This window comes from Alosa pseudoharengus, unplaced genomic scaffold (genome assembly GCF_046254945.1).
Source record: "Alosa pseudoharengus isolate Yale_2024_CS ecotype anadromous, Long Island Sound unplaced genomic scaffold, YU_APseudo_1.1 YU_APseudo_1.1_scf_15, whole genome shotgun sequence".
Taxonomy (NCBI): domain Eukaryota; kingdom Metazoa; phylum Chordata; class Actinopteri; order Clupeiformes; family Clupeidae; genus Alosa; species Alosa pseudoharengus.
The window spans coordinates 26370155-26390941 of record NW_027468620.1 but is presented as its reverse complement, the minus strand read 5'-3'; the positions used below and the strand labels follow the sequence as shown (position 1 = coordinate 26390941).

Genomic DNA, 20787 nt, shown 5'->3' with positions numbered 1-20787 from the left:
TCAGCCGTTGCATGATTCACTCTGAAGGATTGATTGAACACAGTCTGTAGCACAGCCAGCTAGTGAACGTCATCCTGTTTTCCGCTGTGGTTTACCCTTGATTGGTATTTGGCGTGAGCGTGCTAATCTGTAATCTCTCTGTGTGGACAGGTGGCCCAGGTGCCTCGGCGGTTGGTGTCTGCCGCAAGAGAAGCCAGCGGAGGCCTGGGTACATGAGGGCCGAGCTGCCCCGACAGCTGGCCACCATCACCAGGGCGGACGAGGACAGAGCGCCCGACCTGCCCAACGCACAGCAGCCTGTGGCTGAAACCCGCAAAGCCTCTGCCACGTGTGCCAGGAGAGGTGGCCAAGTCAACGGTGCTTCGCCTGTCAAGGCCAAGTGTCATCGCCCACTGCCAGCAGAGGAGCAAGGAGCAGAGGCCCAGAATAGTCAGACACAGAGTTTTTCTTTCTCTCGTAACGGCATCTGTTCAGGCAGGGGCTCGTCCGGTGTAGGTTCGCGGTCCTGCTCCTCGTACCACTCAGGGTCTCCCCAGATCTCTCCAGCAAGGGATACTTTCAACTCCAGCTTCAGCTTCATTCAGATGTCACTGGATGCAAGCGGGAGCTTGGATGGAACTTTTACTGACTCTCCGTCTAAAGACTCTTTAGGTCAACTGGCACCTGAGCCTCCTTCAAATACACTTAAATCTTCAGCACTTGACCACTCACTTGGTAGCTCTTACAGACCTGAGCAAACAAGGCTCGATTTAGCAATAAGGGACCAATCACCATCAAGAACTAGAAGCTCTGACCAATCATGGACCAGTTCTCAGGCCACAAGCCAAACCTCAGGCAGTCAGTCACTCCCTGGTTTAAGTTTAGCCACTGAGGACCCTGCTTCTGTGCCTGGTAAAAAGGCAGAGAAGGTGCAGGATTTGTACTTGGGCGGTGACTCATGGAGGGGGGCTGGCGTCATGTCCTGGAGCAGCCGGGAGATAATGTCGCCCTCCATGGCCTCGAAGGACGCAAGGGAGAGTCCTCCCGACTCGGACTGCTGCTCCCTGGATGCTGAGGCCACGTCCTCCCTGTCCATGGACTCCTCGGACGCTGCCTCTGCGTCCTCGTTGACCTCGATGACCTCGGGGTATGAGAGCACCACTCCATCCTCTGACCAGACCTGGGACACCCTCCTGAAGAAGTATGATGGTGTGCTGCAGGAATGCCTGCAGAGCACCCGAACAAATACTAAGGTGCCCCGCTACACCTTAATGCAATAGACACAGAAAATTAGAAATGTTATTATGTTGTTATATTCATGTTAGGTTTAGGGTAAAAGTCATGTTGCCCATCTAGTACCATCTACACTGATATCACACTGTGATCATGTGATCATCACAAGTCTTTTGTGTTTTGTAGACATTGATGGGAGTAACGTAGAACAGGACTGTGAATAGTGAAAATGTGCAACGTTTCACTCAGGAAGTAGTTATTACATTAATGAAATGACCAGATGGGAAAGTAGGTCATTAATATCCATGAAAGCAACACATTTAGCCATTTTGGAAAACTCCTTTACACGGCATGGATAACCAGCCAACAAGTTCATTGTGAAGGCTTTCAAATGGTTCACAAAACCCTACTATAATATTGGAATATTAAAGCATAATGCCCTCACATGCACACTATTTTATTGTTTCTTTATGAAAAGTATTTAGCCATTTTGGAAAACTCCTTTACACGGCGTGGATAACCAGCCAACAAGTTCATTGTGAAGGCTTTCAAATGGTTCACAAAACCCTACTATAATATTGGAATATTAAAGCATAATGCCCTCACATGCACACTATTTTATTGTTTCTTTATGAAAAGTTTCTAACCATATTTTAATGAACATGACAGAAATGCAATTGTTAAAAAATGTGAAACTAGTCATTATGTCATGAAACCGTTTTAACATTTGTATTGTTGAGGTATTGCTGTCATCATGCTTGCTGAACATGGGACAGACACTCCCAGCCATTTCCTCTGTAGAGAGAGAAATCCAGTGGGGAAAGCTGCCCTTGAAAAATAACTGGCCGTGGTGATATGTGAAATAAATATTTAACTTTAGAAGTAGAAGTTGTTTTTCTGAGACATACAATCTTTATTTAGCATGGAATGCCCTTAAATATAAGTTGATTGTTATACATGAACATGAAACCATGTTTGAGTGCTTGATCATTTAAATCTGATTATGTTGTAGGTTGAATCCATGATGTTGAAACTTCAGAGACTACAGCAGAAGGCCGTGCTGGATGACGACTATGATTCAGGTAAAACCCACTTAAGATCTCTTTATTTAGTATTTGCTAAATGACTTATTAGTATATGATGCTAAAGGCAGTTTATAAACTTTATGGACTGAAGGTTGAATAATTCTAAAGAAAACTTCAGCACCTCAACAACATCTGTCAGTACATGACCTTGGAAACGAATGGCTTAGTCCTAAACCTTTTCCATATAAGGTCATTTTAGCTCTCTGGGTGTTCTTTATGAGCGTGACTGAGAGAAAATTGATGACTGCTTTTGTGTGGTTTTGCTGACATTGCTCACGCCTTGATGCATTTCACGAACAAGTGACACTGATGCAGGGTCAGATTAACCTCGCTTTCTCTCTACAACACACTGTACCCCTAACACGCACACACATATTCACACACATATACGTACAGTGTTCATTTGTGAGAGCAGACTCACTTGCAGACATTCTTATATACCCATATCCATTTAATGTATCTTCACATCATGTGGAATGCATCAAAAACAAAACAGATCTTAAGTTCAGATGGAATAGAAAACCCCCACAGCTCTCAAACCATAACTATATTGATTACTGTCACTTGGTGAATGGGGGGGGGGGGGGGGGGCAAGTGGCGGACTCACTGTAGTGGTTAGAACCTGAGCAGAATATACTCTGCTGTGTGCTGTCCCAGATCTGTCTATCTGTCTGTCCATCAGCACCATGTAAGAGTGAGACAAACCGACATCACATCACATCACATCTGCTCTCCCTCTTTGCACCTCTGAGATGTGAGATGTGAGATCTGTTGGGGCAGCCGTGGCCTACTGGTTAGGGCTTTGGGCTTGTAACCGAAGGGTTTTGGGTTCGATCCCCGACCAGTAGGAAAAATGTGGGCGGGGGAAGTGGTTAAGCACCGCTCTCCCATGCTCACATGCACGGCAGAGGTGCCCTTGAGAAAGGCACCTAACCCCTCACTGCTCCCTGAGCGTCGCTGTAGCAGGCAGCTCACTGCTCTGGGTTAGTGTGTTTTCACTGTGTGTTTCACTAATTCACGGATTGGGATAAATGCAGAGACCAAATTTCCCTCATGGGATCAAGAGTATATACTTATACATACTTACTATGTGACCACTGCACTAAGGCGGGGATCACACTGGAAAAAACAGGGCGGTAGCGGCAAGCGTAACGCAACGCTCAGACCATAATAAGTTCTATCTCGTTCCTAAGTAACACAAACGGTTTGAATTGAATACTCTCGCGTTGCGCTTTGAAAGCTGTGCCAAGTTCAACGCTCAGCTTGTTCCATGCTAGCGCTGCCATCGTTTTGCTGCTAAACCACAGAAAACAATAGGAAACCTGCCGCTTGCCACTGGCCAGTGTGATCACACACAGGTTCTCTCTCCATCCCTCCCTGCTCTCTCTCTCTCATCATGTGAAAAGCTCTAAAATTAGCTTTCATGTCGACATGAACTCACCTTTCTTGCCTATTACTGACTTTAGTCTGTAGTTTGTCACCATCTTTGAAAGTCTTTGAGTGTTCTCTTATGACACAAAATTAATAATTAATGATTAATAAAAAATAAAGTAGAGGTCTTATCAGTAAGATATTTGATTCTCCTATCTGTTCTTGTCCCATATCCTAACATCTCACTGTCTGTCTTATGGACTAAGGCATGTCTTTGACCCACATTTGTCCCACATGTCACCATTTTTAAAAGGAAGATCCCGTGACAGGGATAAATTGTTTGAGTTTTTTCTGAGGCCCGGAACTATCTAAGGGCATAATAAGTAGGTCAGGTCTGTTTTGTTTTGCAGGCTTCCCTCCTATATCGAACTGTGGTCTTGTGACCTTGTGAAATCAGGTTTTTCGATGAGGTTGCAGAAACACATACCAACCCCCTCAGTGAAGCACAATACTGTACCTAACCACTGAGTATAGATCAGTGTTTATAACATCATAGAGTGACAGATATTGCTTTGTTTGGTTGTAAGTGCACAGCTATGATATTTATTTCTATTTCAAAACAGGAAGTGGGCTCACAGTGCAGGCCAATCTTAGCCTAAGCAAAGCCACAACATCTGCTCAAGCAGATATGATTGCATTGATACAAGAATGTTAGTTGGATAATGTACCTTAAAAGGATGCAAAATATTATAGAGGTGCTCAGTTTCCAATGTGGAATGCTTTCAGAACAGGCAGCCTTGAGACACCCCAATAGGCATATTGGCTGTTGAAACCACAGAAATGGTGAACTGAACATAGTAATTGAGTTCCGGACTGTTTTGGAACCACTCAAGTAGTCTGGTTCGAAGAGAATGAATGGCTGCCAAAGGGAGCATTTATCTGGTACAAAGGTGTGCACTGTACTGTAGGTGTGTGTGTGTGTGTGTGTGTGTGTGTGTGTGTGTGTGTGTGTGTGTGTGTGTGTGTGTGTGTGTGTGTGTGTGTGTGTGTGTGTGTGTGCGCGCGTGTGTGTGTTTATGTGTGCACATGTGTGCATGTGTGTGCGAGAGAGCGAGAGAGAGAGTGCTTGAATATTTGGCTATGTGTTAGTGTAAATGTTATAGTCAGTCTGTAGAGATTCATAACTTCTCCTAAAGTGGTCAACACAGTATTGTATTTCCTAAAAAATCCACCGCAACTGATTTGAGAGACATTAACATAAAGTGGCATGTCGTATTCCTAGCGGAGCGCTTTGGGAAAAAGTTGGAGGAGCTGAGGAGAGAACGGGCTTCCCTCCAGCCGGGCCTCCCCTCCAGACACCCAGCCGTGTGTGGCCTCCTGGACCGGCTCTGCACAGCTGTGAACAGCGCCCTCCAGAGGACAAATGCAGAATGCAGGTCAGTCTTCGTCTCCACATGCTCCCTTCTTGCATACATGCCCCACCACATTCACCACATCAGAATACAGTTACAATACAATCTGCTGTATAATTAGTTGTACATAAGCGTTTGTAAATAATTTGTGCACATTACAGAGAATCAGCTAGTTGTATGTTTCCGTGTCGAACACTCTGGACTACAGACACTATTGATGCTAATTTAGAAACAGAGCTAATTAAACTCACACTGGTCTATACATTTGAGAACAATTTCATACAGGTAATGTACAGACCAAAGCTGTTTGAGTCCTCTTGTATGATAGTAAAGAGCAGCACCAGTAGGAGGCTGTCTAAAAATAGGCTTTAAAGCAGGAAGGAAGTCAGGTGGAGTCCTGCTCTGGTCTCTCTGCTGGAATGGCATGTGAGAGGACCCACCGTCGGGTTCCATTGTCTCTGTGTGTGTGTGTGTGTGTGTGTGTGTGTGTGTGTGTGTGTGTGTGTGTGTGTGTGTGTGTGTGTGTGTGTGTGTGTTATGTTTTCCTTTCTGATGTAAGTGTCTGAACCCTCAGTTCAGATTTGGCCAAATCTGTGCATAGATAAAGTCTATTTGCAGCCATATTCTTCACAGTGAGTCTTGGTCTTGACTGTATTTTCCTGAACTCTGTTTGAGCTATAGTTTCATGCCCAAATACTGGTTGACCTTCCTGCGTATTTCTTAAGGCAAAGAGCAGCAAGGAAAGCACAAAACATAGCCATGGGTTTATTTTTCAAATAAAAATAGGAATAATAAGAATAGGAACCATTCATCTTCCATAAAGACACAAACACATCAGCACCAACAAAACAAAACGTTCCTTTCATCTCCTCAAGGGATATGGCAGAGACGTCTGGATGTCTGGACGCTCCGAGCAGTGCAGAGAGTCCCCAACGGAGGAAGGAGCATTTGCTTCAGGAGAAGCAGCTCATCGAGGTGAGTTCAAGACTATTCAGGTCACTACCATAATTGAAAGGTCCCTGGGCGGACTCTGTGAAGGCACATTCACTGTTTAGGGCAGGGGTGTCAAACATACGGCCCGCGGGCCGGATGCGGCCCGCTAGATTGTTTAATCCGGCCCAGACTTGTAGAGAATACATTTCTGACGATGTCAAAAAAAAAAAAAAAATCTCTAGCCCATTCCTGTGAGGAGTTATGAATTTTCAAAAAAATAACCGAAATGCTCAATTCAGCCGATAGGCGCAGCCAAAAAACAAAAAAAAAGTTCGGAGTTGACTGGTCCTGTGCTGTCAGTTTGGCTACATTGTCGGGAGAAAAGCAGGCGTTGCGACAAAATTCAGAGACAAAGCGCAGCCTGCAAACGGAGGACAAGATGTTTGGGCATTTTATTGTATTTTGCACCAGGAAGTGTTGTGTTGTAAAACACTAAACTTGGATCATGTTAAAGTGTGGTTGTGCAAACTGTAAATTTAATCAGGTCGCGAGGTCTGACTCACGGTCAGTTTGACTGTTTTCTTAGTGATAATGGCATTCTGTCTGGCTTACCATACCACGCTGTAGTACGGTGGTTAAGCCGAGGTGCCGTACTAAAGCGTTTCTTTGAACTACGAGAGGAAATTGGACAGTTCTTGGAGAAAAAAGGCAGACCAGTAGCAATTTAAATGCCCGGAATGGGTGCAGGATCTGGCCTTTATGGTGGATAGCCTATTACACAGCACCGCCACCTAGCCTACAAAATGATTTGATCTGATGTAACCTAATCGTATCAGTTGATCGTATTTCTCATGCACTGGTAACTTATGTTTGTTAAATTCATTTTATTTTTCATACATTTGCACATTTACATTTTTAAGGCAGGATGTTAACTTTCTTCATAGCTCCCACTTGAGTTTAGTGTGGTGAGTTGGTTCAGGTGGTCAGATGTAAAAATGTAGGCCTATCCACTCAACTATAAAAATAAACCAGTTGTTTATGAGTGAAATGCATTTTATTTCAATTTCATTGGCCTCTCTGAATAAATGTGTAATAATCGAATATATCCCTTGTGATTATGTAGGCTACAAATGTAGGCTGAAGGGTAAAGCATAGCCTACTAAAAAAAACTAAGCTGGAGATTTGGAGTTGTCAAAGAATGTTTTGCAATTATTTCACTGGTCCGGCCCACTTGAGATCAGATGGGCTGTATGTGGCCCCTGAACCAAAATGAGTTTGACACCCCTGGTTTAGGGTCAGTTAGTTACTGAATGCCATAATAGCAAGGGCAGGTCTTACGGTCAGTTCATTAAAACGCAAGTCAAAGCATCTATGCCTGGAGACTAGGTGGTCGGCAGCAATTAAATCAAGTCAATTTGATTAGCTGAATTACTGAAACTTATGTAGCTTAAGGCTGTTATAAAAATACTCTTTTTGAGTACTTCATCATGCCAGAATTACACTCTATCATAAAATCCAGTGCTCTAAGAATAAAACTGAGAAATCTCCAGAGGAGTGCTGGCCTGTGCGATTATTGTACTGTACTGCTCTGTTAAAAGCTTGCTGAGAGGAGGGGTGGCCGATCTGTGTAAAGCATTGATACTGTGTGCTAATGCTTCATGTTTACGGCACACGAGACTTATGACAGCTGACTGTTTATGAGCTTAACTTCCTCCTTACCATTCCCTATTATGTTCTGATGTTATGATTTTATCCTTTTTAACCTTTACTTACAGCACACTTCCTATTTATGTATGTTGAGTAAAATGATAAATACAAAAGCATCTTTTGGTGGTTTATCTTAGTTTATATTCAACTTCTTTAATAAAAGTACAGTATCTATGAACTTTCTAGCAGTATTCTATAGGTATATATACTCTTGATCCCGTGAGGGAAATTTGGTCTCTGCATTTATCCCAATCCGTGAATTAGTGAAACACACACAGCACACAGTGAACACACAGTGAGGTGAAGCACACACTAATCCCGGCGCAGTGAGCTGCCTGCAACAACAGCGGCGCTCAGGGAGCAGTGAGGGATTAGGTGCCTTGCTCAAGGGCACTTCACCCGTCGGGGTTCGAACTGGCAACCCTCCGGTTACAAGTCCGAAGCGCTAACCCGTAGGCCACGGCTGCCCAAAAATGTATTCTATGACTTCCTTTTTCATTAAAGCAACACCAAAGAACTTTTCCTCTGTCACACGCACTATTTGTTTATCCAGCACCAGCCAGACAATGTAGAATATGTTGCATGATTTTATGATAGTACGATGTATTGCGACATCAGATGCAAGTCAAATTTGTAGTTTCTCATGTCTCATTCTATTGAACTACAGATCCGCTACCCGATCCGGCAAACTTACATAGTACGGTTATAGCCGATAGAGGGGCGCGAAGAGAATGCAGAAAGTGCCGTTCACCCTATTACGAGTTGATGAACCACTGAAACGATTTTGGAAACATTATTTTAAGGTACAAAAAACTCTTTGGTGTTGCTTTAAGTTTTAAAAAGAAAGTGTCACAAGTCAAATGCCCTACTTATTTTATTGGGGCAGTGGTAGTGTAGTGGCTAAGGAGCCACAAAAGTTGTGGGTTCAATTCCCGGCTGCCACCATTAAGCAAGGCACTTAATCCCAAGTTGCTTTGCTGTTCATTGTTGTCCCCTTGCCTTGTCCTCATTCTTTGTCAGTCCCTCCCATCTTTAATTCGGTGTTACTCTCTCATTTTCACTCTCTCTCTTGCTCTCGCTCTGGGTCAGGCTGAGGTCTGTGAACTGCGAGCGCGGCTGGCTGAGCTGGAGGAGCGCAGCGCGGCTCTGGACGAACGGATCGCCTGTGAGGAGCAGCAGCAGGAGCTGGAGGAGGTGGAGGGGCCTGTGCTGCGCAGCTGCACCCCGGCGCACCTCCGGCAGATGGGCCGCGCTCTGGAGGACCTGCTCAGCTCACAGCACCGCATGCACATCTGCCTCTCATCGCCACCTCTGCTCCACAGGTGAGGCCCTGCACTTGGCCACTTTACCACCAGAGGGTGCCAGAGAGCAGGCAGAACTGGTGTGGGGAAGGCACAGCTTGAGCCTGAGGTCAGGAATGGGCACTGGCTCTAGAGATAAGATCAGTGGTTCTTGCTGGTGTGCTGTACGGAAATATGTGAACAGTATAGACAGGTAGTGCAGTTTAAACAGTATATGACATAATTGTGCAGTGTGGACAGTAGTATACAGTTAAGCAATTGGCATGATTCACAGTAGGGATATGTGCAGTGTATTAACAGTAACATTATAAGAGCAGCAAAACATGGGCATATGAGAATAAACACCTGGCTGATATAGCCTATAATAATGTATGTGACATTTATCATAATCAGTTACTATAAGTCAGTGTGCCTTGGCATTTTGTGTTGGCCTTTGGTGTGCCTTAGCCCCCAAAAAAGGTTGAGAACCTCTGCTCTTGATAAAGAGTCTGCTCAAAGTCATTTTAGGCAAGTCCCTCTACTTACATGATTGGCACAATGTATTCACATGTCGACTTTTTTGCCGCGGAAGGGGTGGGATATGTGTAGACAACTGCCATATTGGCATTACAAACTACCCCATGCATTTTTTATGGAGGATTTTTTGAGTCCTTTGTCTCCTCATTAGAAAGTCTCTGGTCTGCTCTACTGTTTCACCTCCTGATGTTATAGAGAGAGAAGCTGAGAGTGAGAAATAGAATAGGCCTAGAGATAAAGTGGTGTAGCGACAAAATGCTAGCTCATGAGACTGATTAATATATAGTGAAATCCTATTGAATTGGATCTGGACGGTGATTGTCCAAAGCCTTCACAGCCAGAGGGCAGCACTGAGCTGTGAAAATACATATCATAGCAACCCATGATAAGGACAATGTACAGGAGGGTCTTTAGCCCGCATTGGATATTGTGGATTTGATGTGATATATTCAGTCCAGGTCTGAATATTGTTGAATGGTTGTGTGGAGAAGAAGATGAATAGATGCAAGCAGAAAAAACTGAAAAAAAAAAGATTAGTGACCCCCCCCCTCTGTTTTTATTGTTTGTGGCCTCCACTTTGCTGTTATCTCAGAGTCATCACCCAGACTGACATTTAAAGCTAATCCATGCACTTGCCAGTGCTGCATTAGCCGGCGTTTTAACGATATCATCTGTGACATTTCCTCAGTCTGAGGTGGGGGTTAATAATGGCCAGCATCAGGGACCCTCCATCAGGCGACTGATGCAAGACCTTCTGCAGAGATTGCCTCTTTTATTACTGTAGAAAGTTCACTCTTAAGACTTTGCTGCATCTGTATGTAGCAGGCATTTACATGATTACCCTGAGCTCTGTGCTCTGTATGAGAAATCCCCTAGTGAATTAGAATGCTGGTATAGCAGTGTGTAATCCATCGCTTCTGCATCGGGAGAGCAAAAGATTGTCTAATTTTCTCATGATAATGCAAGCCCTTGACTGCAGTGAGTTGGACTGCTTTCATTGTCCTCCTCTTGCTGAGTGACCCAGATGCTCTGGAGAAATAGATTTCCTGGTGTCATGTGCAAGTGTGGTTTGATCCTTGAAAAAGCCAGGGAGCTAGAAAGAGGATAAACACACACACACACACACACACACACACACACACACACACACACCCTTTAAATGGCAGAAAACAGCCGTTACCTCAAAAACTGGGGCCTTCAGTGACAGTGATTTATTTTCCGGACACAGTTTTAGAAATGAGATTTCTTTTTATCCAGCTCAGTTGATAGAAGTGGGCTGGGGCTGGAGCAGTTTGTTTGAAGTTTGATGGAAATAATATTGGGTCAGGTTGTTCTTTCCATCTCTCCCTCTCTCTCTCTCTTTCTCTTTCTCTTTTCTCTCTCAGCTCTCATTCTCTCTCAGCCTTTCTCTTTATTTCTATCTCTTTCTCTGTGTCCCTCCTTCCTATCTGTTCACCCTGCACCTCCTCCTCACCTGTCCTACCTGGCTGGCAAATGAAATTGAACCTTCCTGTGGCTTCTGTCACCATCGCCATGAATTTTTATTATTTGTTCCTCAGATGCAAATTAATTCTTTCGCACATGCCAGCCTGAGTTAATGGCCTCGGAGCAGGCGTAATGGAAAGCAATCTTGGCCATTTTCCTCCTCCGGCGGGGAAATGGAGATGACTGTTTATGGCTGTCAGCGGGTTGTCTGTGTGCCATGACCCCTGGTGTCTCTCTGACATTTGATATTTGACAGGTTCTCACCACGGCAATCGGAGTAAAAAAACGTGCCCAGTTACCGTATCATTAACAAGCTACCTGTAGAAGAGTAAGATTTAGCTTGTGCAGGTTTGGCTTTTCTGGGGAGGCAGTACCGGTCTTAGCCAAGTGGAGACAGTGTTTCCCCAGCTTTGTCCAGCTGGGGCCCCAGAGTCTCTGCTCTTTCCCTGCCAGACTGTGTTGTCTAGCAGGCAGCCTTATTAATCATGTTCATTATCCCTTTGTTATTGTGAATTTGTTAAACAGACAGCACTACAGCTGTTCCAATGGCTGGCACTCGCCCACCAAAAAGGGAGCTTGGAGGCATTCCTTCAATTTCCTTTCTTGCCAATGATTTTGGCCATGGTGTGGTCATTCTTTTTCATATTATGTTTAAGGTTGATGTCTGGGTACTATGTTTGGATGTATCTCTTGTTCTTTGTCTTATTATTTTCCTCTCTTCTGTGTATATTATCCGCTGCCTCTTCATCATCATTTTTTTCCTCACAAGAGCAAACCGGTCCATTATTTTGTCTGCCAAACCTGGTCGGTGAGGCACTCCAATAACACAAAAGCCCAAATGGGAGCTGCTGACATTTACTGAGTGGGAACATTTCCTCTAGCAGGAAGGATTTTTGTATTTTGGGTAATGTCGGGCAGCAAATTTAAAGTGACTCGTGCAAATTCAATACACTGTCTTGTTCCTCTTCTCTGTTGTTGCAGACTCCAGGAGCAGGAGCAGGCACTGAGCCTGTCCATTAAGGAAGCCACAGCCAAAGTAAGAGTCAATCTCCTTTCAGCCATCATGGCTATTATCCTCAACACCATTCCCACTCATTTTGGTTTTTCAAATTACTCGTTCATTTTATTCACACTACAAATGTACCTTGATGTGTGTGTGTGTGTGTGTGTGTGTGTGTGTGTGTGTGTGTGTGTGTGTGTGTGTGTGTGTGTGTGTCCTGAAATGGTACCCACCCATGGCGTCCCTTTCTCTGACATGATGAGTCTGATCATAAAAACTGCTGTCCAGGTTAGTTTCTTTGTTGTCAAGATGCAGCAAATATTCACATCTTCAACCTCATGGGTCCTCACCGTTCAAACCTAGCAGCATGGCCACCAGCTTAACCCACATTAGGGAACCCTATGAACCACTGTGTCGCTGGTTGTTCATCACTGGTGTCCCAGCACTGTGTTGCTCTGAGCGGCTTAACCATGCTGGCTCTGTTTAAATGAGACCTCTGGTGTCCAAGACTCCAAGGCTCTGCGGCCGACCTCTCTCTGATGCTGATCCCGTTCTAAGCTAATACGTCAGATCACATGATCAGCTGCCAGCAGTGACATGATGTCACTTTCCCAGGCAACCAAAATGTCACCAAGGACAGACAGACTCAGCCCCCAACCCGCCGATGTGATGTCATTAGTGTCTCACATCATCAGCATGGAACAAACTAGCTTCTAGAGAGAGGTCTTAATGCTAATGCAAGAGCAGTATGGACGGACTTGTATGAACAAGGACAGGATAAATAACTAGTGACTGATCTGACATCTGTGATTCTTGTATGCATCATGCATGCCGTACTGTCAGTGTGAGGGAACAGCCTACCCACTAACACAAGGCACAGTATGTTCATTTTATAGGCATTGTCTCTGTATGACTTTACTGCGGGGGGAATAAAAAGTATTTGAAGGGAGGATTGTTTTTTTTTTCGGGGGAGGCTGGAATCTGAAGTGTCACCTTGACGACAGCAGGATTCCACAGCAGGTCCTGGGAGTGTGGTTGCCGTGGCACTGAGCATCGTCTTGCCAAGCCCGGCCCACTACCCCATGAGACACTGCAGCGATATGAGCTGCCTCCAGTCGCGCGGGCATTGCAAAATTGTCACTTAAGCTGTCATGACCTCAGGTGTTCATTTTCTGTGTGTGTGTGTGTGTGTGTGTGTGTGTGTGTGTGTATGCACGCGCATGTGTGTCTATGGAAGTGTAAATGAATGTGTATGAATGTTTGGTGTAACTTTTTCCCTCTGTGTGTGTGCCAGAGTACCTATGTGTGATAGAGATATAGTGGTGTGGTGAAATGCAGCCTGAAATAACAGCAGCAGGGATCTCCAAGGGAGGTTGTGTATGTGCACATCCACGTGTGTGTGTGTGTGTGTGTGTGTGTGTGTGTGTGTGTGTGTGTGTGTGTGTGTGTGTGTGTGTGTGCTTGTGTGTGGATAAGAAAAGTCCCTCTGACAGGGATGAGGGGCGTGAGGGGGTGGAGAAAGCCACAGCGTGGGAATGGCACAATGTCACCCTGCCCTCCGGAAACCTGCTATCAGATGGCTGAACGATGGTCTATCTGGCGAGTGTTCAGAGATGCTTCTGCTCTGCTACAGGATGCTTTAGTGCCATTCAGTGCCAATGCCCGTGTGGAGGGTCTTTGAGACTAACATGCTCCCAGCAGTGATGCAAGGTTACACATCAGTGATGCTTATCCCTTATTCTGGGAGTTTACAATTTTCATTTTACATTTCAAATGAATTTTCTGTAGAGCATGCTGATATTGAGGAGCAAGAAAAAAGGAGATTGATGGAGGAGAGAGGACGAAAGAGAGAGAGAGAGAGAGAGAGAGAGAGAGAGAGAGAGCTACATCAATACATTCATCATCATTAGAATTCTTTAATAATGAATCATGTCTTATCAAACAGCATGTAAGCTTCTGAAACTGGGGTGCTGCAGCTGTGCTTTCAGGACGGGGGTGGCAGAAGTAGCAATTCCATTAAAAAACTCTTCTGTGGATAAAGTAGCAGAACAAATCTATTCTGTGGATAAAGTCTGTTTATGAGGGAGCTGTTTTAAAGGCAGAAAGGTTAGAACATGTGATAAAAGTAGTAGCGAAGAGGTTCCTCTCTCTCTCTTTCTCTGTGTATGTGTGTGTGTGTGTGTGTGTGTGTGTGTGTGTGTGTGTGTGTGTGTGTGTGTGTGTGTGTGTGCGTGTGTGTGTGTGTGTTGAAGTATAGAGTGAACAGACCACCTGCAGGTCCAGTGACATTTCACCAGCACTGTGCCTTTAAAGCCAATGAAACACCTAGGATGCTGTGTACCATAAGCAACATTAGCAGGCAAGCCACAATGGCAGCCCAGTGACATGCATTATGCAAATCAAATGTCAGACAGAGAAACCTTGTTCTCCTCATCTCCTTTACCTTGTTCTGAGAGCATCTTTCACACCTTTCACAGCAGCTGCCAGATTGTAGAAGCAGTTTAGATTCACTGCCTTATACAATGGCGCTTACAGCAACCCCCAGCTCCGTCCTCATTAGTAAGTTTGTGTGCCGGGTGAACTGTGGAAGAAGACAGCTAGGAGCCCAGCAGCTTAGCGCCTAGTCCAGAGCTCAGCTTCACGACTGTCACTCCACCCAGAGTTTTAGAAGGGGAAGAGAAAATCAAAGAGAAATGGAGACACAGAGGTTTCAGGGGAACTTTGACTTTGACATGGGAATCACCTTTTGGTTGCTGTTCCTGAGTTAGGAAAGGTGTAGGTAAGGTAGTGTGGGAGGGGAAACTCCTGGGCGTTGAGTTGAGCAATAGGCAGTGGGGTTTAGAAGCATCAGGGTTGCACGCTAGAATGACTCTGTTCAGACCCTGTCTGCTTTTGACATTTTGTCTTAGTGATGCTGCAAATCCTTAGACATTCCATTCTTTGATGTGTTGTGTAATGTGTGTTAGGTATATGTGAACACTGCCTGTTGGCATCAACATGTCCGTTCAGTTTTGGACTGAGCCAGTTTTTGTTCCTGTGTGTGTGTGTGTGTGTGTGTGTGTGTGTGTGTGTGTGTCTGTCTCTGTGTGTGTGTGTGTGTGTGTGTGTGTCTGTGTGTGTGTGTGTGTGTTCATGAGAGAGGGACTAAGAGAACAGTGCATCAGTGAACCTATTTAAAGAATATGGGCCCTAAATGACAGGCAAAGTGCCAACTCTTATCAAGCAAAGTTCTTGGGCATGAACGAAAGCCATCATGTGGCATCTGGGAGCACTGGGCTGACTCATCAATGTCTAAACCAGTTAAGGTCTTGACCATGGTGTTGAATTAGCAAATTGATTTTGTCTAGTAATTAAATTAGCTTTAGTTAGACTTAACAATTTGCTCTTTGCAAAATTGAAATGAGCGCCCTGTACGATCTTTCTCTCCATCAAGTACGAAAGGAACTTAGAGCTGCTGAGAGGAAATGGCGTAAATCCAAAGATGGAAATGATCTTAGTAACTACCAGTCTTTGCTGTCATCCTTTTCATCCACTGTTACACTTGCAAAAAAGGCATTCTATCAAAGCAAGATTGAGAGCGCCACTGACAGTAGACAACTTTTTTCTACTTTCAAATCTCTCCTCAATCCTCCACCACCACCATCAACTACTTCACTGTCAGCAAATGACTTTGCAACATTTTTCACTGAAAAAGTTGCTAAAATAAGTGCTCAGTTTGATGCTCCTATAAGGAGGGCTTTGCCTTGTGTTAGTATGACCCCATCATTTGACTCTTTCTCTCCTCTTGATGAGGAAGCAGTCTCTCAATTGCTTCAGCGATGTCGTCCAACAACATGCCCATTAGATCCTGTCCCGTCCACTCTTCTACAGTCTATCTCACCCGCTGTTCTACCAGCAGTCACACATGTATTTAATGCTTCTCTCAGTTCTGGAATAGTTCCTTATTCTTTTAAACAGGCTAGGGTTACACCTCTGCTAAAGAAAAGTGCACTTAATCCAACTGAGGTGAAGAACTACAGACCTGTCTCCCTTCTTCCTTTCTTGTCAAAGGTTTTGGAGAAAGTGGTCTTCAAGCAAGTTTGTGACTTTCTTCATCAGAATAATCTACTAGACCCTATGCAGTCTGGTTTCAAGAGTGGTCATTCTACTGAAACTGCTCTTCTGTCTGTGACTGAAGCATTGAGAGTAGCTAAGTCCTCTGCTCAGTCATCAGTATTAATTCTACTAGATTTATCTGCAGCCTTTGATACTGTTAACCATGACATTCTCCTATCTATACTATCTGAACTGGGAATTTCTGGAAAAGCTCTTGACTGGTTTGAATCTTACCTTAAAGGGCGTTCTTTCAACGTGTCTTGGCAGGGACAGGTATCTAAGTCTCATGCCCTCACCACAGGTGTGCCTCAGGGATCAGTATTAGGACCCTTGCTTTTCTCTATTTACACCACTTCCTTAGGTGATACCATTCGCTCCCATGGATTTGACTATCACTGTTATGCAGACGACACTCAACTTTACCTGTCTTTCCCACCTGATGACTCTAGTGTTTCCCACCGGATTTCTGCATGCCTTAAGGATATTTCAGCCTGGATGAAAGATCGGCACCTTCAGCTTAATCTCTCAAAAACAGAGTTTTTGGTGTTTCCAGCTAAAACAGCTATTCCCCAACAGATTAACATCCAGCTTGACTCAACTTCACTGACCCCAACTAGATCGGCACGAAACTTGGGCGTTGTAATTGATGACCGACTTAACTTCTCTGAGCATATAGCTTCTATTGCAAAATCATGCCGGTTTATGCTTTACAACATTAGGAAGATCAGACCTTATCTGACACAAGATTCCACACAACTTCTTGTTCAGACCATGGTCATCTCTAAGCTGGACTATTGTAATTCACTATTAGCTGGCTTACCCGCTTGTGTAACAAGATCATTACAGCTGATTCAAAATGCTGGAGCACGCCTGGTCTTCAATCAGCCAAAGAGGACACATGTAACTCCTCTCCTAGTTACTCTCCATTGGCTCCCTATAGTAGCCAGAATTAAATTTAAATCTCTCACTTTGGCCTATAGGACACTAACTAGATCTGCTCCTAGTTATTTTAATTCAATAATCAAGCCTTACATCCCCAACCGCCCACTGCGGTCTTCTGGTGAGCGTATGTTGTGTCGACCAGTCATAAAAACTGGGTCTAATTCCAGACTCTTTTCTTCAGTGGTTCCATGTTGGTGGAATGAACTGCCCAGTGCTCTCCGTTCCTGTGGTAGTTTTGGGTCGTTTAAGAGGGGTCTAAAGACATTCCTATTCAACATATACTTAGTTGTTTAAGCGCTTATGTGTTATGGTTTATATAATGTTGTTTTATTTTAATTGGGCTGTTAATTAATTTGACATTATTGTTTATTATTGATATTCTCCTTAATGTAGTCTTAGCACTACCCTCTTCTACTGTCACCAGTGCATGTGTAAGACCACAGGGATGCCACACTGTCTCTCCCTCTCGCTTTCCTCCCCTTCTCTGCCCTGTGCTCATATTCCTCTCCCTCTCTCTCATGTTAAATCTCCCTTGTTAAATCTCCCTCTCTCCCATGTTAAATCTCCCATGTTAAATCTCCCTCTCTCCCATGTTAAATCTCCCTCTCTCCCATATTAAATCTCTCTCTCTCCCATGTTAAATCTCTCTCTCTCCCTCTCTTTCTCCCCCCCTCTGTAGGGGCAGCCGTGGCCCACTGGTTAGCACTCTGGACTTGTAACCGGAGGGTTGCTGGTTCGAGCCCCGACCAGTGGGCCGCGGCTGAAGTGCCCTTGAGCAAGGCACCTAACCCCTCACTGCTCCCCGAGCGCCGCCGTTGTAGCAGGCAGCTCACTGCGCCGGGATTAGTGTGTGCTTCACCTCACTGTGTGTTCACTGTGTGCTGTTTGTGTTTCACTAATTCACCGATTGGGTTAAATGCAGAGATCCAAATTTCCCTCACGGGATCAAAAAAGTATATATACTTATACTATACTCTCCCTCTCTCTCTCTCCCCCCCTCTCTCTCCCATGTTAAATCTCTCTCTCTCCCTCTCTTTCTCCCCCCCTCTCTCTCTCCCTCTCTTTCCTCCCCCCTCTCTCTCCCTCTCTTTCTCCCCCCCCCCTCTCTCTCCCCCCTCCCTCTCTCCCCCCCTCTCTCTCTCCCCCCCCCTCTCTCTCCCCCTCTCTCTCCCCCCCCCTCTCTCTCCCCCCCCCTCTCTCTCCCCCTCTCTCTCTCCCCTCTGCTGCTGCTGCTGCAGGTGGTGATGAGCCAGAGGTTAGGGGCCAGTCTCAGGAGGAAGGTGAGCGAGAGCGAGACCCAGCTGCTGGCGCTCCATGAGGCCAAGCTGGCCGCCATCTCAGGTCAGTACACCACCTTTCACTCCTCTACCACTCCACCTCAGTCTCATCTTTCTCTCTCTTTTCCCTCCTCTCTTCCTCTTCAGAATGGTCCACCTTTGCCATCTCCTACTCTCTTACACTCCTCTCCATTCATCTCCTGTACTTCACCTGCCTTTCCCTCGTTTCATTCCTGTTATATCCTGTTATATATCTTCTCACCTTTCCTTTCTCTGTCTCTCTGTCTGATGCAAGTCTGTATCATTGTAGATGTTTGTGTTGCATGCTGTATTTCAAACCAAAGACTAAAACATTGATGTTACCTGGACTTTTGTACTGATATCAGATTTGAAAATCCTTGTTTTCAGACGTAGAAAATAAGAAATATAAACAATATTATAAAATTTGACACGATAGAGTATTAAACATTCCAATCAACATGCACTCCACGATTTACAAGATTTTAAAGCAAATACTGTTCATGATGTTTCCAAGGACCTAAGTTTAAGAAAAGTGAACAGAAAAGGCCACTTTCACTCTTCATCCATCTTATATCCTCATTCAGTTCCTACTCTTGGGGCATGTCACAGTTGATGTCTTGGTTTTCTAATGCCCTTAATGCACCACCCTGAAAGGTCACCCTCTGCTCATGGGGGCACACAAACAGAAATAGTCTGGCAAACATACCATACTGACTCTGTAAACCAGTCTACACTTCCCGTGTCATTTCCCCCTCTTTGCATAAGGTGATTGTGTGTGCCTGATGCAAATGTAGAGGAGCTAATGTTTCATGATACTTTATATCGTGATACTTTACATTTCTGACTGGAGGGGTGTTTTTTGGGTAAAAGCAATATAATGTAAGCAACATGTTGAATAGGGTCGGGTGGCTGGAGGAACCAGCACTATGTGTTTATCTCTTCTCCACCTGACCGAGCTGTCCAAATACATTTAAGGATGTCAGGGATATCAGCATTCCCTACAAAGACCTACAGTATGTGATGTCATTTTAAAGTGAGGGACTCCTTATCTCATCAGTGTAATGACTGTGTGTGTGCGTGTGTCTGTGTGCGTGTCTGCTATTCCCGGGAGCAGGGAACGACTTCAGCAGTGCGAAGGAGCTGAAGGCGGAGATGAAGGCCGTGTACGGGGAGAGGGACCGCCTGGAGGGCCTGGCTAAGAAGCTGCAGGCCCTGACTGGGGGCGGCTCCCAGGACCTGGCCCGCATGAAGGAGCAGCACAGCCAGCTCAAACAGGACCTGGAGCGCAGTGAGGCCCAGCACGGTGAGCAGCAGCACTCTGCCAGGCACCTCAGGGATGGAGACATGGTGTAGGGGTACTAGTCAGGCATGGCACTGAAAATAAACAGCATCAATAATGGCAAAACCCCCCAACAGATGCTTCAAATAATAATCGATTAAAAGTAAAGAGCATCGTTTAGATTTAGTTTTTACTGTCTAGATAGGGCTACTGAGAAAACAGGTGTGATAATCAGGAACATTTGTATTAGTAAACTTTTGTTTAACTTTAATTCTTGGGAAAGTGGATAAAATCGGCACATGAGAGAGATGTGGCGTCGCTTTTTGGTTTTGATGAAAGGCTATGGAGTCTTTGTATGTGTGTGTGTACACCTACAAACACAGAAAGGAACAATGACACATACTGTACACAATTATTCACACTCCCCACTCTCTCTCTCTCTCTCTCTCTCTCTCACACACACGCACAACACTGATACACACACAACTATCTTCTGTCTTCACACAATATGACACACACACACACACACACACACTCATACACACACTCATACAAATGGTGATGTGGAAGTGTGGTGCTTTTTGTGAGGAGCACGTGCAACGTCTCCCACTGATGGTCTCTGTGGGAAGACTAACCGTTTTTGACACTACCAGTCGGCCCCCATGCCCTCGTTGCTTCAGCCCCCCCACCCACCCTCCCCTCACGCCGAGACTTCTGGGAAAGGTCACGTCTCCCTTTCTCGGAGGCATGCGGTTTTGAGGGGCGCTAGCGCCGCAAAATGACAGGGCAGGAGGGGGGGGCGTGCTAGCCACCAGCTCCGCTGTCTTTTTCGAAGAAGTGGCCGCGCTGTTGGCTCACATTGCATTGTTGCGCTGAACTTGTTATCTGATGATTACTCGCACAGAGCAGTCTTCTCGTCGTGCTGGGTGGGAATGTTCTGTTGCCCTGCAACCATGAGATCTCTGAGCGCAGGGTGACATTTACACCGGATCACAGTGGACACTCCTCTGCCCTTCCTCCATAATGCCATACAGCTACCCATGATGTATTGGGGGGAAATGCACTGCCTCTAGGTTTAGCAAGCAGTCAGTCAGGCTTATGATGAACATTTGATTGATATACAGGTCAGTCTTATTAGACATACACACACA

The 20787-nt window shown here is 45.1% G+C and overlaps 1 protein-coding gene across 1 annotated transcript in view; it reads left to right on the top strand.

Annotated features, from left to right (window-relative positions):
• The window catches only part of disc1 (DISC1 scaffold protein), a 44555-nt gene that overhangs the window by 4702 nt on the left and 19066 nt on the right, over window positions 1-20787 (top strand). Inside the window, exons 2-9 of the mRNA XM_076285197.1 lie at window positions 151-1232; window positions 2225-2294; window positions 4951-5104; window positions 5956-6055; window positions 8810-9042; window positions 12004-12058; window positions 18298-18400; window positions 19472-19660. Of these exons, the coding sequence (XP_076141312.1) occupies window positions 151-1232; window positions 2225-2294; window positions 4951-5104; window positions 5956-6055; window positions 8810-9042; window positions 12004-12058; window positions 18298-18400; window positions 19472-19660 (1986 nt within the window). The remainder of the gene's footprint in view (window positions 1-150; window positions 1233-2224; window positions 2295-4950; window positions 5105-5955; window positions 6056-8809; window positions 9043-12003; window positions 12059-18297; window positions 18401-19471; window positions 19661-20787) is intronic.